The 17,535-nt window shown below is 37.8% G+C and overlaps 1 protein-coding gene across 1 annotated transcript in view; it reads left to right on the plus strand.

Moving 5' to 3' along the window:
* The window catches only part of LOC148000254 (uncharacterized), a 33,832-nt gene extending 16,497 nt beyond the window's left edge, over positions 1-17,335 (plus strand). The window contains exons 3-6 of the mRNA XM_087591934.1: positions 12,302-12,359; positions 13,245-13,312; positions 13,628-13,819; positions 17,232-17,335. Of these exons, the coding sequence (XP_087448060.1) occupies positions 12,302-12,359; positions 13,245-13,312; positions 13,628-13,819; positions 17,232-17,335 (422 nt within the window). The remainder of the gene's footprint in view (positions 1-12,301; positions 12,360-13,244; positions 13,313-13,627; positions 13,820-17,231) is intronic.
* Positions 17,336-17,535: the final 200 nt, after the last annotated feature.

Genomic DNA, 17,535 nt, shown 5'->3' on the forward strand with positions numbered 1-17,535 from the left:
GAAAAAATAAACATAAAAAAATTTTAGTCACAAAAAGATTCCTATGATATTACTATGTACGTATATTATATATTTATTATATCATATTTAAAATGTGCATGTGCCTCTTGTTAAAATTTAATAATTAAAAATTAGGTCATTAAGTTTCCTTATTATTCTTGAAAAAAGTTCTGATTAATAGCTAAATCGCCAAATATTCTTTGAGTTGTTAAATATAACAAGATATAGTTTTACTATGTTTGTAATGAAATCATTTTTATAAAATCTTAAAAAAAATATACAGTTTCTCAGTGTGCTCCTAGAAAGTAAACTTTTCATTTCAAATAATCTTTTATTACATATTAATTAGAAATGATGGTCTTCATTGTGACATTTTCATTCATATAGATAATGTACTTGATCTTACTCACCCCCATAATTACCCTCTTTTATTTCCTTTTGACTCCTGTTGATCGTTGTTTTTTTCCCAACTAGTCCCGCAGAGCTTTAATGTCTAGTTCTTTTACAGTATGAGTTACATTAGGGCTGCTTACGGGAGCATAGGTGAGAGGTTAACTGGAGTAATGGCCCCTTAGCATTGCATCAGACTGAAAAAAAGTTCTCTCCTTCTAGCTTCTATTAAGTCCCTGTAAGTTCTTAAAAAGGGGTTGGGGCTCAGGAATCTTCCTTACTCCATGACAGGCTGCTTGTGGCTTGGTGAGGCCACTCTTGTACAGGTACCCTTAGTTGCCTTGAGTTCAAAAGTTGTTTTCTATTAATTGTGTGTGTGTGTGTGTGTGTGTGTGTGTGTGTGTGTGTGTGTGTGTCCATGTTTCTTGCTTTATGTTTATTGTTTGGTTTTTGGGGTTTTGGTTTGTTTTAAATAGTTTGTATTTGGCCTGTATGAGTTTGGTTTGTTTGCTGTTTTGGTTTTTACCGAGAGCAAGAGAAAAAGTATCATGTTGGGTGGGTGGAGAGATTGGGAGGATCTAGGAAGATTTGTGTGAAGAGTAAAATGTGATCACATTATATTACATAAATTTGTTTTCCAGTAAAAAGTGTGCAAAACAATGTCATTTCTCAACAGTCCATGTTCCCCATAATGTCTCACCTTCTTCCAACTCTAAGATTCTCTCTGCTCCTTTCTCCACAATCACCACTCTCTTGTCTCTTCTTCTGGAGTGTTCCCTGCTGATAGAGACAGGAGTCAGGGAATATGGATGTCCACTACACGAAGTTTTTTACTTGGTATACTAACGCATTATGGTCACACATGTAGGTGGACATATATGCAAGCAGAACATTGATACACATAAATAAAAAGAAGTACATCTTACAAAATGTTAATTTTGCCAGTCAAAATCATAGATCCTCTTAAGGGAAGTTTCTGCTGATATTTTGCTAAATAATGGTGATGAGCCCATCAAACTGCCTTCTAAATAACCATGTTTGTATTAATGGATTATTCCTTATGACAGAGCCAATGAAAGTTGAATTTCTTTTTGCACTGGGTAGCGGTAGCTACAGATACTCCAGAGACATCAATGTGATGACAATTAGCAACAGTCAAATGCTTAAGGCATCTTCTAAATCTTCTGATATATAATGTTTCTGATTTTGTCTTTTATCTCTGCTTATTCTTAGAGTTCATGTATATCTTTGTCAGTATTCCATAGCTGTGAAGAGACACCATGACCACATCAACTCATATAAAAGAAAACACTGAATTAGGGGATTGCTTGTAGTTTCAGAGACTTAGCCCTGGCAGTGGGAAGGCATTTTTGCTTGAGATATGGCTCAGAGCTACATCCTGACTTGCAGGCCCAGAGACTAGGCCTAGCATCTGTTTTTGAAATACTTCCTCCAACAAGGCTACCCCTGTTCTAACCAGGCCACAGCTCTAATCCTTGTAATCCTTCAAAATAGTTCCACGCATTGGGGACCAAACATTCACATAAAGTCAATGAGGGCAATTTTCATTCAAACTGCCACAATCTGTTTGCTTTGTGTCTGTGTGCTTTGGGCTTACTAAGACTTCCTTTGGAGACAGAATGTCTACAGTTGGTCATTCATTTTGATTCTTGAGGAGTTCATAAACAAGTGTAAGTCAACAGATCTTCACTCATGTAAACATAATTAAAACAGACAGACTCTCTTCTTTAGTGAAACGATGGTTTTAATCAGTCTCCTGCTACATTTTCATTAAAACATGTTATTTTCCTAAATCTGTCCAATCTTCCACAAATCATTTCTAGAGATTTATAGATGTACAGTTCACTCCACTCTCACACTCATTACCTGCACAATGCTTAGTTTATCTTATTGATGACACTTCACAGGGTACTAATTAATTTGAAAGGTTTTAGATTAAAGGAATCATCCCATGACTTTTACCTGCTTGAAAGCTGCCTAAACGCTACAGAGTCAAAAACTGCTGCAATGCACACAATGTACCATCCCTGCATAAGCATACCCATAGACACATACCTATACACACACATACATTAATATACACATGGATATATAAGTAAACACATATATGCACATACAAACACATATTTACACCTGCTTACAAACACACAAATATACATACACACAAACATACATAACATTTGCATGTACACAACTACACACACACAAACATATAAATATATATACAATTATAACAACATATATAAAGAAACATATATATATATACAATCAAACATAAAATGTGTTTAAATTTTTTTGTCTGTTTCAAATCTTCTATATTTTAAAGTCTTCTGAATATTTATCCATATGTTTTAGAAGCAATTTAAGTGTAGCATTTTGAGGAGAATGATATGTTCTAATGATTGTAAATTTATAAAATCTTGCAATGTTGTGAAATGTTCTCACTCTGTATAAACTTGTATTTTTTTAATTTAAAGGTTTAGATTGTCACTTTTGCAACATGTTGGCCAACATAAAATTGTAGCATCAAAAAGTCTTTAGTAGAATATATTATGCTTTATTCCTTCAAGAGTGTTTCTTCAAAATGTCACATTGGTGTCCCCATGAATTATTTTCTAAGAATTGAAATGATAGAAATTTAAAAAGCATGCAAACAAAAACCCCTCTCTTTTTGAAAAATAGGGGCCCAAGGAAGTTCTTTATTGTGTAGGAGGAAATGTCAGTTTATTTCCTGTTGCTATATAGTAAAATATCCTGACAAAGGCAACTTCAGGGAGAAAGGGTTTGTTCTATATGACAGTTCGCAGTCCCAGGTTATAGTCCATGGTGATGGAAAGTCACGGCAGAAGCTGCAGCATTTGGATGCATCTCCCCATATCAGAATAGAGAACAATGGATACATGGATGTGCATGCAATGGTAGCCAAGCTGCCTCTCTCCTTTTCCTTCAGTCTAAAACCCAGCCCATAAAATAGTACTACCTGCTTTCAGAGAAAGTTTTCCCACCTTAACTAACACAGTGAATAAAGTCCTTCACAGAAATGCTCACTTCCAACCTAATCTAGAGAATTCATTATGACTTCCTTTCTGGATGACTGTGTGATAATGAAAACTCATATACATGCATTTGCTAGTCTTTCTAAACGTAGTTTTAAAAGATGTTGGTTCTTCAATACAATTCATCCACATTAGCCATATCATCTTCATGCACTTGTTTTGACTACATTATGTAAATGTTAACTGATCCCCAGAACACAGGTCAAGCTTGATACAATAGAACAACACTGTGCTTCTGAAGGGACTTGTAAGCAACATCTGAATGGAAGCAGGAGACTCCAGAAGTTCACCAGCCAGCTCACCTGGGATATGTGGAGCCAACAAAGATCCCATCACAGAACAAGATGGAAAGAGGAACACCACCCAAAGCAGTCTTCTGACATCCACACACACAAGACAGCTACCTCACTAACACACATGTACACATACTCACTCACACATGAGAAAGTGAATATTTTTAATTGAAATGACCATACTAGCTTTCCTCTAAAATCTGGCATACTTTGAATAATTTCCTTAGAGAAGGTGACGTCTGAATGGTTGCTTACTTATGTCAGTTACTCTTTGTATAAATATGGTTTAAGATAGAAAACAATCTTGAACCCCAGCTCTTTGCTATTAAGTGATATAAGTGAGCAAGGTTTGCTGAAGAGGGATGGGTGTGGCATTTGCCTCCACAGTCAAAGGTGCTCTCACCTCACTCCTTGCTTCAGAGAGCAACTGCCAATGTTCTCCCTCTCCAGACAGCATCCCACCACCACTGCCGTTAGTTTTTGCCCAGTGGGCAGTGAAATGACATTGGCTTTGTGCAATCGGATCTGATTATTCTAGCTCCATTGACACTGGAGAACATTAGGGGGGAAGCCACTCAGAAATTAAAGAAAAGCGGGAAATGCGGTTGGAGAATTTTGTAATGCATAGTAAATATTCAGACTATTTCTTTCTTTCTTATCACCCTGCCCAATTACCAGAGCAGATGGAAGGAGGAGAAATTAATTGAATGGAAATTCAGAACAAATGGAATGTTTTCAAAAACTTCACTGAAGTCGTCATGATGAATATGTTGATTGAGTTGCAATACAGGGCCTTTGAGACTAATCCACTGGGAGTTTTGTGCAATTACTAATCTAAGCTCTGAAGAGTTTGTAGCTTTTATCACTGACCTTTGACCTGCAGAGAGCAACATCCACGTAGCAGAGATTCTGCTCACATAAAGTTGAATAGGTATCTTGCTTGGAGCAGAAAATAGCTGTGTCCAAGCCACTTGCCTCTCCTCTCCTCTTTCATCCTTTCCCCTCTTCGTCCTCCCCTCCTCTCTTCTCCCTGCCTCTTAGTCCTCCCTTTCCATTAATTCCCATCTCTCCCTTCTCTTTTGCCCTCCTCTCGCACCTCCTCCCCTGCTTTCCCTCTCCTCTTCATCTGTCTACTGTCCATCTCTAGCCACTCATCTACCTGTTTTTACTCATCTGTAGATAAATATATGCATATTCAATTATATGCATTGCCCTCTGTCTATTGTTTTAAACTTAAACAGCAGTAAAAATGAATTTATATCTATATTTATATGCATATGAATGCAAGGAAATACATAATATGGTCTTCACTGGTGATGCTGAATGGTGTTGGTATGCCTACCTATTTCTTGTTAGGATCATTTGTCATGACTTCATAGAGAGAAATGCACAAAAAACCTTCTAGTGTTGTTTTGGTGGTTTCTTGGCTCTTCTGCAGATTTAGGCCAATTAGCAGAGCCCTGAGATTTCTTCTAGGTCTACCTGCTCCTGCTGATTCATAAATGGTGTTTATAAGACCTGCCATTGCTGATCTGTGAATGGTGTTTGCGAGTGGATTGAGCTGCGGCTGCTGTGTGAACTGAACTGCCGAGATCCTGACAACACATATTGGATTTGCTCCAAAGAAATATTCCTAAGCAGATGTTTACAGAACTGCTTCTTTTCCAAACCCCACGATGAGTATCCATAAAACATACCAAGTGTCCCTCTGAAGAACTGCTCTCCAGCCATGGAGCTCCCAGACTCAGGCACTCAGATGGAGAGACATTGGCAAACCTAGGCCTGGATGTTATCCTTTAGGGATGCATCCTATAATAGTCTTGAGTGCACACTTTGTTCCCAGGTTATATAAGCCTTGATCTTAGTTTGGGTGGCTCAGGGAATGTTGGATGACACATTTCCTGGGATGGGAATGATCACTTGTAACTGCTGGAATAGATGTAGGCGGGAGATTTTATGAAGGCAAAGCTTTCTGGAGATTTCATTTCCATCTCTGCTCTACTAATTCATATCCCTTACCAAAGAAAATGAAAGGATGACACCAGGGAGCTGAGGAGGGTTAAGGATGACTGGGGCTGCGATTCAAGGGATGGATAAGATTTGGATCATGGGGGAGGAAGTAGTGGAAATTTTATCCAATGCACAATACCAATCTGTTACTGAAGCATTGCGCCTGCCCTGGGGGATATTACAGAACAACAGGTCTGCCTAAGTGGAAAAATAATTGTTTCATGTACTTAGGAGAAAATTTTGCATGGCTTGGGTAAAAATTCTTCCTGAATATTATTATAAAGTTTTGTAACCTTCAGTTGGCTATTAATCAGTTAACATGTGGAAACAACCTCCCCTGTACCTGAGGTATCCGGCGTCTTCGTCGAGCTTTCTCAGAACACACTCTCTCCAGTGGTGTGAATGTCAGGGTGAGTCTTCCCTCCTTGTTAGAAGGCTATCTTAAAAGAAGTACAATTCTATATTTCTATAGATGCATGCCATATCAAGTTTCCTAACAGTTTGAGGACATAGAGTTTTGCTTACAGACCGGAAATAGACATGTGTAGCCATTATTTCATTGATTTAATTCATCTCTAGTCTGTTAAAAGCAGTGAGATGGTGAGCTACCTAAGTATGTACTTATCAGAAAAGCCAGAACTCCAGCATTATCAAAGAAAACTCATTGTGTTACTACAACTCAATCAATAATAACTAAATTGATATTTGTACCCGTATATGACATGGGTATCTCATAGAGGAAGATTTAGTTGCTGCATCATGATGGACTCCCCTCTCTCACACAGAGCTCCAGGTCTTCCTTGTCTGTGCCATTTGGTACTGATACTTCTCCAGAGGCAGACTCTTTTCCCTTCAGTGTGAGGCCTCCACTCTCCTTAGCTTTCAGCAGGCTCTGTGGGTCCCTTCTGTCTCCAAATTAAGTAGCAAAGGAGCATAGCTACCAATGTTCGCCCAGCTCCTTTGGTGAAAGCTGTGCATACCAAAAACCTTCCTTAAGAGCCCTCTGTTTGTGTACCACTCCATATATTGCAAAACAAATAATAAAAGTAATATTCACTGCTCCAATTTAAGTGCCCACTTGTCACAGAACGATCTCAACTGACAGTTTGTACTGTTTCGTTAGGGCATTATGAAGCTTTCTGTCAATTCTGGGTCAGTACTGGCCTCCTGCTGAGTCATGTTGCTACTTGTCAGGTTGGCTATTACTTAAGGTAGAAGGATTGTGAGACTTCAATAATTACAGTACTAACAGTTTTGTTTAAATGTTTATATTATGACATGTGGCTATTTCCATGTATGCACTTTGGCCACATCATGATTGTTTTTTTCCTTTCTCTCCAGTCCATTAACCCTTTCTGTTCTCAGCTTCACTTCAAGTGTCAGATCATCAACTCACATATGAGTCTATGTATCTATAAGGTTCAGGACCCTTCAGTGACAAAAGTCTAGTATTTTCAATAATTAAGTTTTGATATACAAGTGTCTTATTAATATACTTAGTAAATACCTACATTTCAGTGCTTCACATTATTGGCTTGATGGTAAAATAAAAAGAATATATTTGATCTCCTGGATACATGAACAGCTGTGGTTCTTCTTAACAAGTTATAAAGCATATTAAAAATCACTTCTCAAATCACATTTTTATTTACACATACTATACAATTATTCAAACAAAACAAGTTAATACATCAGTAGCTAAAAATATAAATTCTATTCTTGTCTCAGCTTCATTTAGGAAATATAAAATTTTGAGGCATCCACTTGAGTTTTTTCTTATGGGTCACTGTCTGGTGTTGAGCCACTCCTAGAGTCTTTTATGACAATCTGTGTACCCATGTCTGTTCACGGGCCATGGTCTTTGCTTTTGACATGCTCACAAACACAATCTTGTTGTATCAAGAAAAACATATCCACAAAGGTACTTTGCCTAAGCTAGACATTAGAAAGAGTTGGGCCTGGAGATATGGCTTGGTCTTTGTAGACTAGACTCACAACCAAAGAGAAAGAGTTGGATTCAACAGAAGCACAGACATTTGCATATCAGGCTTCAGTCCACTGGATCTTCACTAGAAATGCAGAGTTCTGGTGGTATCTGAGCAAAACTCTGTAGTTGTAAAAATATAAAAATGAAAAATATTGTGGTTCTTTTACTGCTCTGGGTCCTGCACTGCAGTGCCCCAAGATACCTGCTAGATATCTTGGTGGAAACACATCCCAGCTGCACTTTCCTACACTCAAACCCTCACATAAAAGAACACACAACACAATAATCTTAGATCCAATTGATAAGATATAATCGCCTACTTAAACATACAATGCCCGGTACCATCCATCCCTCGAGAACATTAATAACAACTTGTAAATACACAGAGCAGAATCTTAACATCACCTGCCGTGGCTTCTCACCCTCTCTCCATCCTGTCTCTTCCTTTCTCTTCTAGTCTCCTCCTCTTCCTTCAATCTTCTCTCCCGCCCATCCTTCCTTCTCCTCCAATGACAGGCCTCCTTCTATCCTGTACCTGCCCCTCACCTGTACTTTACAAATTCAATGCAGAAAAGGTTCTGGTGAAGTCATCTGATTCCTGAGTAGTGACTAGGCAGCTGTCTTTAGGGCAGTGGAATTAACATCAAAATACAGATAACTTCAGGGCAAACCACAACAAACTCAGCTGAATAAAAAAACATATATAACAAACATAGACTTTCTCAGTTTCTAGAAACTCCTTTAGTTAAGTATAGAAAGTACATTAAAAGTTTTAGTCTACTGTGTATTAAGGGTTTACACAAAATATATCACAATAATGCAATCTACTGAATCAACTAGATTAAAAGATGATCCTTGATGTACCATTGAAAATATTGTAAAAATTTGACTTGGTCTTTTTTTCCATCCAGTTCCTATTTAAGTGCCCATTCTACAAACTACCAGACTATCTTACCTCTTCTAATTTTCCTACTTAATGGGAACTAATGACCTACAAATAAGCCTAGAAACACTAGACATAGCTTATCACTTTTCCATGTGCACACACACACACAAACACACACACGCACACACACACACACGCACATATCAAATAGAATCTATTACTCTCTCCATTGTTACAGAGATTCTACAGGAAAGAAATGGGAAGTGCAACACTGAACAGTTGTGTCTAAGCAGAAGGGGATACCTCCATATTCTTCAGGTTTTCTGTTAGTGTGAAGTACCTTAGTGAACAATTCAAAAGCAAAAAGTGTTTATTTGGGTTGCCAATTTCACGAACGCCTTTACAATTGGTTGGACCCTTGCAATTGAACAAAAACCTCATGGCAAGAAAAGCAGGCAGCAGAGGACATATACTCACATTGTGGCAGATGGGAAACAGAAGATAAGATTGGGACCAGGCTGGGCAGAACTTCCTAAATGCTTCTGTGCTCTCTTTCTACCAGCTAGACTCCACCCCTACATAGCTCCATAGTCTCCCCAAATCTGCCCACTAGTTACAGGCATTCAAGGTCTGAACCTGTGGAGAATTTCAGACTACAACTGTTTTATTTCTTGATTGGTTGGTTGGTTGGTTGGTTGGTTGATTGGTTGGTTGGTTGGTTGGTTGATTGGTTGGTTGGTTATAGTGCATCCAGGCACAGGGGAATGAGACATATCAGGAATCACTATACTATTTAAGATTGTTTTCAAAATGGTTTTTAAATGTTTATGACTATTATAATGATGACAACGGTAATCACTGAGAAAGGTTTTCACATAATCCACTAGAAAGCAGGAATGTTAAAAGTTAAGTCATCTATTATAGGATAGAGGTGACTGTCAGAGAACTGAGGAAATGAAGATGGTCTCTCAGTGAGTGGGAATCGGGAGGGTGTTCTAAGTAGCAATCTTGGGCATGTGTTATACAACATCACTCTTCTATAGTCTGCTCTCTTATTTGGTTTTCCTGTTTTAAGATGGTTTCTGGTTTTAAAGATGTTACAAAAAATATATTTCACAAAAGAAATTTGAAAATGAAACAACCCTATACCATTTGAGAAATACTCATAAATAGAATGAGCTGTTTTGGTGTTGGGTATGTGAACATTTGAGACCATATCTTACATATGACCCTAATCACATGCCTTCTAATCCTCCCACAGGTAAGCTTGCACCTCCATAGACCTCTCTTTCTGATCTCCGTTCAGACTAACTTTTAGCCAGCCAAGAAAATTAAATGCGCTTAACGCAAACACTGGAATAGTGTCAAATTGTCTATAACATTAGACACAAAGTTAATTGTATCTTGTATCTTTTGTGCTACAGTATTAAAATCCTGAAGTTTCACAATGGAAAATATTTTTCTTCCATGATGTACAAAATGGGACTCACTTTTATGGAAAATAAGCTCACTTCTCTATTTGGAAACACAAATTCCAATTAACATCTTATCTTATGTAGTTTTGTCAGCATGAGATTTACTTTCCTATGAGGAGAAAAGTAGGCTATGTTCAAATAATGAGACTTTTTAAAATAAGGAGTTGAATCATTCTGCAAGATTTAAAATACATTTCCTTTCTTGTTCTGTGATAAGAACATTGTCGGTATATTAAACATTTCTCACTTTCGTCTGTTATATGACCCAAACCTAATTTAACAAAACATGTTTTCTTTCAATTAGTGTAACTATATTTTAAGTATCATTCTCTTTATTTTTTCTAATTTCAGCTACCCTAAATGATTTTATAGTGAATGAATTTGCTTAAGCCAATTTGAAATGGATTGCTCAATGCCTATAGTTTGGTCCATAGGTGTAGTTATCTAAGAGACAACAGTAAAGGAATTCATGCCATCACTCCCTATAGAGCCTACAGTGGAAGAGAATAAGGTAATCCTCTTACTCCATCTCTGTAACTTTATAATTATTAAAGAATTTCCCTAACCATGGTATCATTGAAAGTACAAAAATCAGCAGCAACTGCACTGACTCACATACATTATTGTAGACACCAGGTTGAGTTTATGAGCTGAGAGGTGTATGAAAGTTAGTTAATTGCACTGTAGGCTTCTGGTATCTGCTCAGTGGAATTTCTGGGAACTTGCCTACTTTTCATCAGGAAGAGTCTTCCTGTAATTAAGACTCTACCCTTTTTGTCTTACAGCTCCAATGGGTTTTTGAGGTTCTGATACTTTTAGTATGTTCTTTAAAACAGGTTAAAAAGTAGGAATTTACTGTTAGAAGAATTTCCACACAATTCCCAGCAAAAACCTTAACAAGTTCATGGCCAGATCCTGCTGGATTAAGGCCATTCCTATAGGCAAAGACACTCATGAATCATAGAAGAATCAGTAATAGAGGCATGGTTTCTTGAACACAGAGTGAACAGTCTATAAAACTGCAATGCAAGCTTATGATATCTTCTCCAGAAAATGCTTCAGTATGATGTTAAGTGCAAACATTCTATTTACTGAAGTTTTAAAATACTTCACAATAAAGCATGCTTGGGAGTGAATGACTAGCCATAACGATTCCCTTATTTGGGTACAAAGCAAAAATGTTTTAGAGCAGAAATGTTTAGAGGTGTTGAAGATGGCAAGAGTTGCAAAGATAATTTACTATTATGTTAAGATCTCTTAAAACACAAAAATAATTCATCATATAGATCAATAACTTCAACATTTTTCATTTACCTTTTAAATTCCTTGAAAAAATGCATTCGAGTACATGAAATATAGTTCTAATTTGTATCAGTGTGAAATGGAGAAGCACACTGCTTTCATAAAAAGAACAGAGCTAAGGAAAAAACAAACCAAAACAAACGGAAACAAAGTAAAAGAGAAACTATGAAAGCCATTTTAAAACATTTTCAATCCAGAGGTTATGAATTGAAAAAAATCAAACAGATTAGACCTTTACCCATGGTGCTAGCTGACAGCTACTCCATATGTGTCTTTATAAATTACTAAAGTGTATCCCTAAAATTCATGTAGATTCATATTTGCATTTTTGTTGTGGGATTCTTTGAAAATTGATTATCATGTCCAACTATAAAAACCTGAAATAAAAGAGCCATCTGAATTGGATTAGGAAAATGATAATAAAATATAAGTATGATTATAACAAAATATGAGTTTATTATTTTTTCATATACTTTGATTCCGCTTGAAATTCTACTAAAGATCAAAAAATCAGCCAGTGTCCTGTGCTGAGTATTATTATCTATCATATAATACAATGAGTTATCTTCTATTCTGTCAGTACTTTTCTCGAAGTGTTTATGGGAATTCACTTACTTTGTTTTTCTAAATAAAATTTTTTCCTTAAATGTATTACTGTTGGAAATTCATTAGTCCCTCCATTTTGAAAGCAATTCGTAAGCTCAGAATTATTCTTATTCAACAATTCATAAACTCCTGTGACATGACTAAAAAGGTTACACACATAGATGTTTCTGGTTCCATTATTGATCACACAGACCTTTAACATTTAGACAAAGGGGGAATCTTTGTGAAATTCAAAATATTCATTTTTAATTTCTTGTTGTTTTAAAACTTATTAGGTCCTGTGTGTGAGAAGCCACATGAAGAAGAAATAACCAGGGCTGGAGAGACAACCCAGTTCGTAATTTCCTTGCTCTTTAAGGCCTATGATGGGTCTGCATAACCCAAATACTAAAAACCAGGGGTGGCGATGCATGCTTGCAATCTGAGTGCTGGAAAGCAGAGACAAGCAGATTCCTGGGATTTGCTATCTAGCAACCATAGCTGAACCTTGAAATTTCAGGTGTCAGTCAGATACACTCTCAGAAGATGAGGTGGTTGGTGTCTTGAGGGATGATGTAGACCTCTACTTCATATGCTCATACTTCTGCACCTATACATGTATACACATGTACAAGTGCACACCTACATGTATATACATCACACACTACTCCCATACACACATGCTCCACACATGAACATACACACGTGCATACGTATGCACACATACATACTAACATACATACCCCTACACAAATTGCATTTCCCACACACAAACACACATGTATATACCACATGTATCACACACTCAAAAACATCACATATCCCTGCGCATACACTATATACATACAAACACATAAGCACAGAGATGCACCATGCATCACACACCTACACACACACACACACACACACACACACACACACACACCACCTATAAACACATGCACTAACAGACGAACCTTCACAAAGTCATGGCCATTTTCTGAAACTTTTCTGCTCTACACACAAGCGGCAACTCAACATAAACCAACCCCTCCCAATCATTTCCTTTTTCTTTTCCTTAAAAAATTTAGATATATGTTTTTGAGATCCCAAACAGGATTATTTTATGATGATTTTGGCCTTGTTAACATATTGATCCAGCTTATGTGTTCAGTTTATTTTGAAAATTGTCATTGATCAGATAGTTTATTCAGCAGTTCAAATAACTCTTGTTGAAAAGAATCCTGATTATGTCCCAAGGTGCATTGTTCAAGCCAGTTCTTTTCATATAACTACTCTGAGTCTGCGTTCATCGACTACCCAATCAGGTGAGAAATAAAGGTTAGCATCCTTACGTGGATATTCTAACATCTTTTAGTCCCAGAGATTTAGATAAGAAGCACTTGTTCTGTGGAATGTATTTTGTAATTCTCTCCTTACAGTGATGGCCCCTTAAGGTGTGGGTGTAATAACATCACAACATTCACTATTGATCTGTAAATGAGCAACATAATATGCATTAATGATTTTCCCATTTCCATTCTCTCTTAAAACCATGTTGCTCTATTAGAAAGTCTCCTTAATGGGTGGTAGCTGAGGACTTAAATTGTATCTATTTACATTTACCTGTTTATCTTTTCCAGGTTTTTCAACGAAGCATCAAACCCTGAAGGGAACCAGAAGTTTGTGTCTTTCCGAGGGTCAAGAATTTATAAAACAGACCTTACCAGCTAAGAGGAGCTTGGATACTGCCTTCACTAGAAATATTAAAAAGGGAAGTATAATGTCCAATTTTCTGAGGAACCTCCAGACTGATTTCCAGAATGGTTTTACCAGTCTGCAATCCCACCAACAATGGAGGAGTGTTCCTCTTTCTCCACATCCTCGCCAGCATTTGTTGTCACCTGAGTTTTTGATCTTAGCCATTCTCACTGGTGTGAGGTGAAATCTCAGGGTTGTTTTGATTTGCATTTCCCTTATGACTAAAGATGTTGAACATTTCTTTAGGTGTTTCTCAGCCATTCGGCATTCCTCAGCTGTGAATTCTTTGCTTAGCTCTGAACCCCATTTTTTAATAGGGTTATTTGTCTCCCTGCGGTCTAACTTCTTGAGTTCTTTGTATATTTAGGATATAAGCCCTCTATCTGTTGTAGGATTGGTAAAGATCTTTTCCCAATCTGTTTGTTGCCGTTTTGTCCTAACCACAGTGTCCTTTGCCTTACAGAAGCTTTGCAGTTTTATGAGATCCCATTTGTCGATTCTTGATCTTAGAGCATAAGCCATTGGTGTTTTGTTCAGGAAATTTTTTCCAGTGCCCATGTGTTCAAGATGCTGCCCCAGTTTTTCTTCTATTAGTTTGAGTGTATCTGGTTAGATGTGGAGGTCTGAAATTCATAGACAAATGGTTGGAACTGGAAAATATCATCCTGAGTGAGGTAACCCAATCACAGAAAAACACACATGGTATGCACTCATTGATAAGTGACTATTAGCCCAAATGCTTGAATTACCCTAGATGCCTAGAACACATGAAACTCAAGACGGATGATCAAAATGTGAATGCTTCACTCCTTCTTTAAAAGGGGGAACAAGAATATCCTTGGCAGGGAATAGAGAGGCAAAGATTAAAACAGAGGCAGAAGGAACACCCATTCAGAGCCTGCCCCATATGTGGCCCATACATATACAGCCACCCAATTAGACAAGATGGATGAAGCAAAGAAGTGCAGGCTTACAGGAGTCGGATGTAGATCTCTCCTGAGAGACACAGCCAGAATACAGCAAATACATAGGAGAATGCCAGCAGTAAAGCACTGAACTGAGAACAGGACCCCCATTGAAGGAATCAGAGAAAGAACTGGAAGAGCTTGAAGGGGCTTGAGACCCCATATGTACAACAATGCCAAGCAACTAGAGTTTCCAGGGACTAAGCCACTACCTAAAGACTATACATGGACTGACCCTGGACTCTGACCTCATAGGTAGCAATGAATATCCTAGTAAGAGCACCAGTGGAAGAGGAAGCTCTTGGTCCTGCTAAGACTGAACCCCCAGTGAACGTGATTGTTGGGGGGAGGGCAGCAATGGGGGGACAGTGGGGAGGGGAACACCCATAAAGAAGGGGAGGAGGGATTAGGAGGATGTTTGCCCGGAAACCGGGAAAGGGAACAACATTCGAAATGTAAATAAGAAATACTCAAGTTAATAAAAAAATAAAATAAAATAAATTAAAAAGGGAAGTATATTTTACAGTGATGATATTATCCGTATGTGGAGTGTATCAAATCATGACCCTAAATAGATATTCCTGTGCCCTGACACTCACCCGCTGTATATGTGAGTTTATTGTAAGGGTTTTGAGACTTTAAGACCTTTGTGACAACCTCATCCTGATTACTCAGGTAACAGCTACAAGTGTATTTACAGGAAACATTAAACAAAACAAAAACATGAATACCAAAGGCAGGAGGAAAATAGCCATGGTAGCAGATGGGAGTTAAAAACCAAAGCCATGGGGCTACCCGAGAGGAGAAGAGGGAAGGGCTGTTTTCACTGAAGGGCTGGTAGAAGCATGGAGTCTCCTAATAGAGAGCATGTGCCTCTCAGGCAAGGGAACAAATGTGAAATGCCTTTTTTCTAAGAAGAATGGAAAACAGTTTTAAAGTCTACCTTTACACATAGACTTCTAATGTCACTACTAATTTTTGCTTCTGTGTTTTATCCCCTCCCCCCCCCGATACAAACAGCTACCCTCCATGAACATATCTATTATTTTCATTTTCTTATCTCTTCCTCACAACTGTGACAAATCTTGCGTCTCTAGGAGCCTATGTAGTTTTTTAAATGACTTTACATTTTTCCCTGATCTGTATTAAGAATTAACTGTACAGGTTAATAGCTAGAAGGCCTTTTCTTATTGATGAGTCTTCTTGGACTAGCACACAGTGAGCCCTTGTTGGTTCATAGGTTGTATTTTTCTGACCTTTGAGGTGGGGATGCTTGGGCCATTACTGTTATCTTTGATTATCACTAGTCCAAACCCAAAGCCACAAAATGTTGGAGATAAAATTAAATTGGATGGAAAAGGAAGCTGACCTTTAGGTAAAGTCATTCGAAAGAATCTCAGCTAGATGTGACAAAATAAAGAAATAAAAATGTAAGACCTCTCCACTGGGAGAGCTGATAACCAACAGAAAGACACTTCCTCTACAGTCATTCGGTTTATTATCAAGAGACAAATGTCACATATTAAGCCAGTGTGCTCTCTATGTGTTTCCTGCTTTGGAAGAGAAACTATACTATACCATACTATACCAGGAGACAGAGACAAACAGACAGACAGAGAGAGAGAGAGAGAGAGAGAGAGAGAGAGAGAGAGAGAGAGAGAGAGAGAGAGAGAGAACAGCTGCTATATATTTCATGCCATTCCCTGGAGGTATTTAATGTTTTATTCATAAAAGGTCAAATATTAACTATGTGATAAAGAAATGAAAATTAAGAGTTTGTTTTCAAAGATCTTCTCTGGCTGTTGTATTTACTGCATTTTGGCTCAGTAATTATTCTACATTTACCTTATAACAAATTTCAATGATAGCTTTCGAATGAAATGACTGCTTAGTGTGCATACAAATTGAAAATTCCAGTTCCCTGTACTCCAGTGCTGTTTACAGTGAAGTGTATCTTTTAGTTTTAGATTTGGGGATATGCTAGGCAGTGCTCACTGTTCCTCTCAGATGAGGTGACCGCACGTCTACTCCTCTGGCGAGTCCGTTTCACAAGTGGATACCAGCCTTTAGATGCTTGTTTCTGTTTCTCCCCATGAATATGATTTGCTTCGTTATTATTTTCAATCAATGGTTAGGCACAAGGAGACAGAGATGTGCTAATTGTATTAAATCATGCTAATTCAGGAGGTCTTTGGAAGTCTTTGAATCCCTTTCCTTCCAAACCATTGCTCCAGATAAAGCGTCCTGGATTTCTTCACAGTATATGACCCTGTAGTCCTACCTGCAATCCCACTCAGACTCCCATATTTTACTGACACAGAGATAGAGAATGTTTTAGCCTGGGTTATTTTGTATGTTTTGAGTCTTTATTGTCTTCCAGTTCTGAAAATATGCTAAAAGAAGTTTCTAATGCTCCTCAGTCATTAGATTATGTTAGTTACATCATTTCTTCTCAGCACTGGTTTGTTCAGCCTAAAGTGCTGGATATCTGTCTCTATCACGTGTATCTTCTGTTCTCCAGCTAGAACTGATGAATACACTCTGGCCCATCTTGCTTTTGATAATGAGTGCTGTCAAAAGCAAAAGAAAATACAGTTGCTCAGACACTTCCTGTTTCAAGCATAATTGAACAATCAAGCCTGCCGTACAAGGGAGGCCAGACTGAAGGAGGGATGTTTCCCAGCAAAGAACAGGGATTTGGAGATGGGAACTAGAATTTTGTTTTTTATTTCCGCGAATCTGCAATTATTGAGTTTCTGCTGGAGACATTTATTTCCTGCTTGGAAAATGTGCTTAGAGCTTAAGGAACCTGAGGAGGCAGAGTG

Source organism: Rattus norvegicus, chromosome 17 (assembly GCF_021556685.1).
Source record: "Rattus norvegicus strain SHRSP/BbbUtx chromosome 17, alternate assembly SHRSP_T2T, whole genome shotgun sequence".
NCBI lineage: Eukaryota > Metazoa > Chordata > Mammalia > Rodentia > Muridae > Rattus > Rattus norvegicus.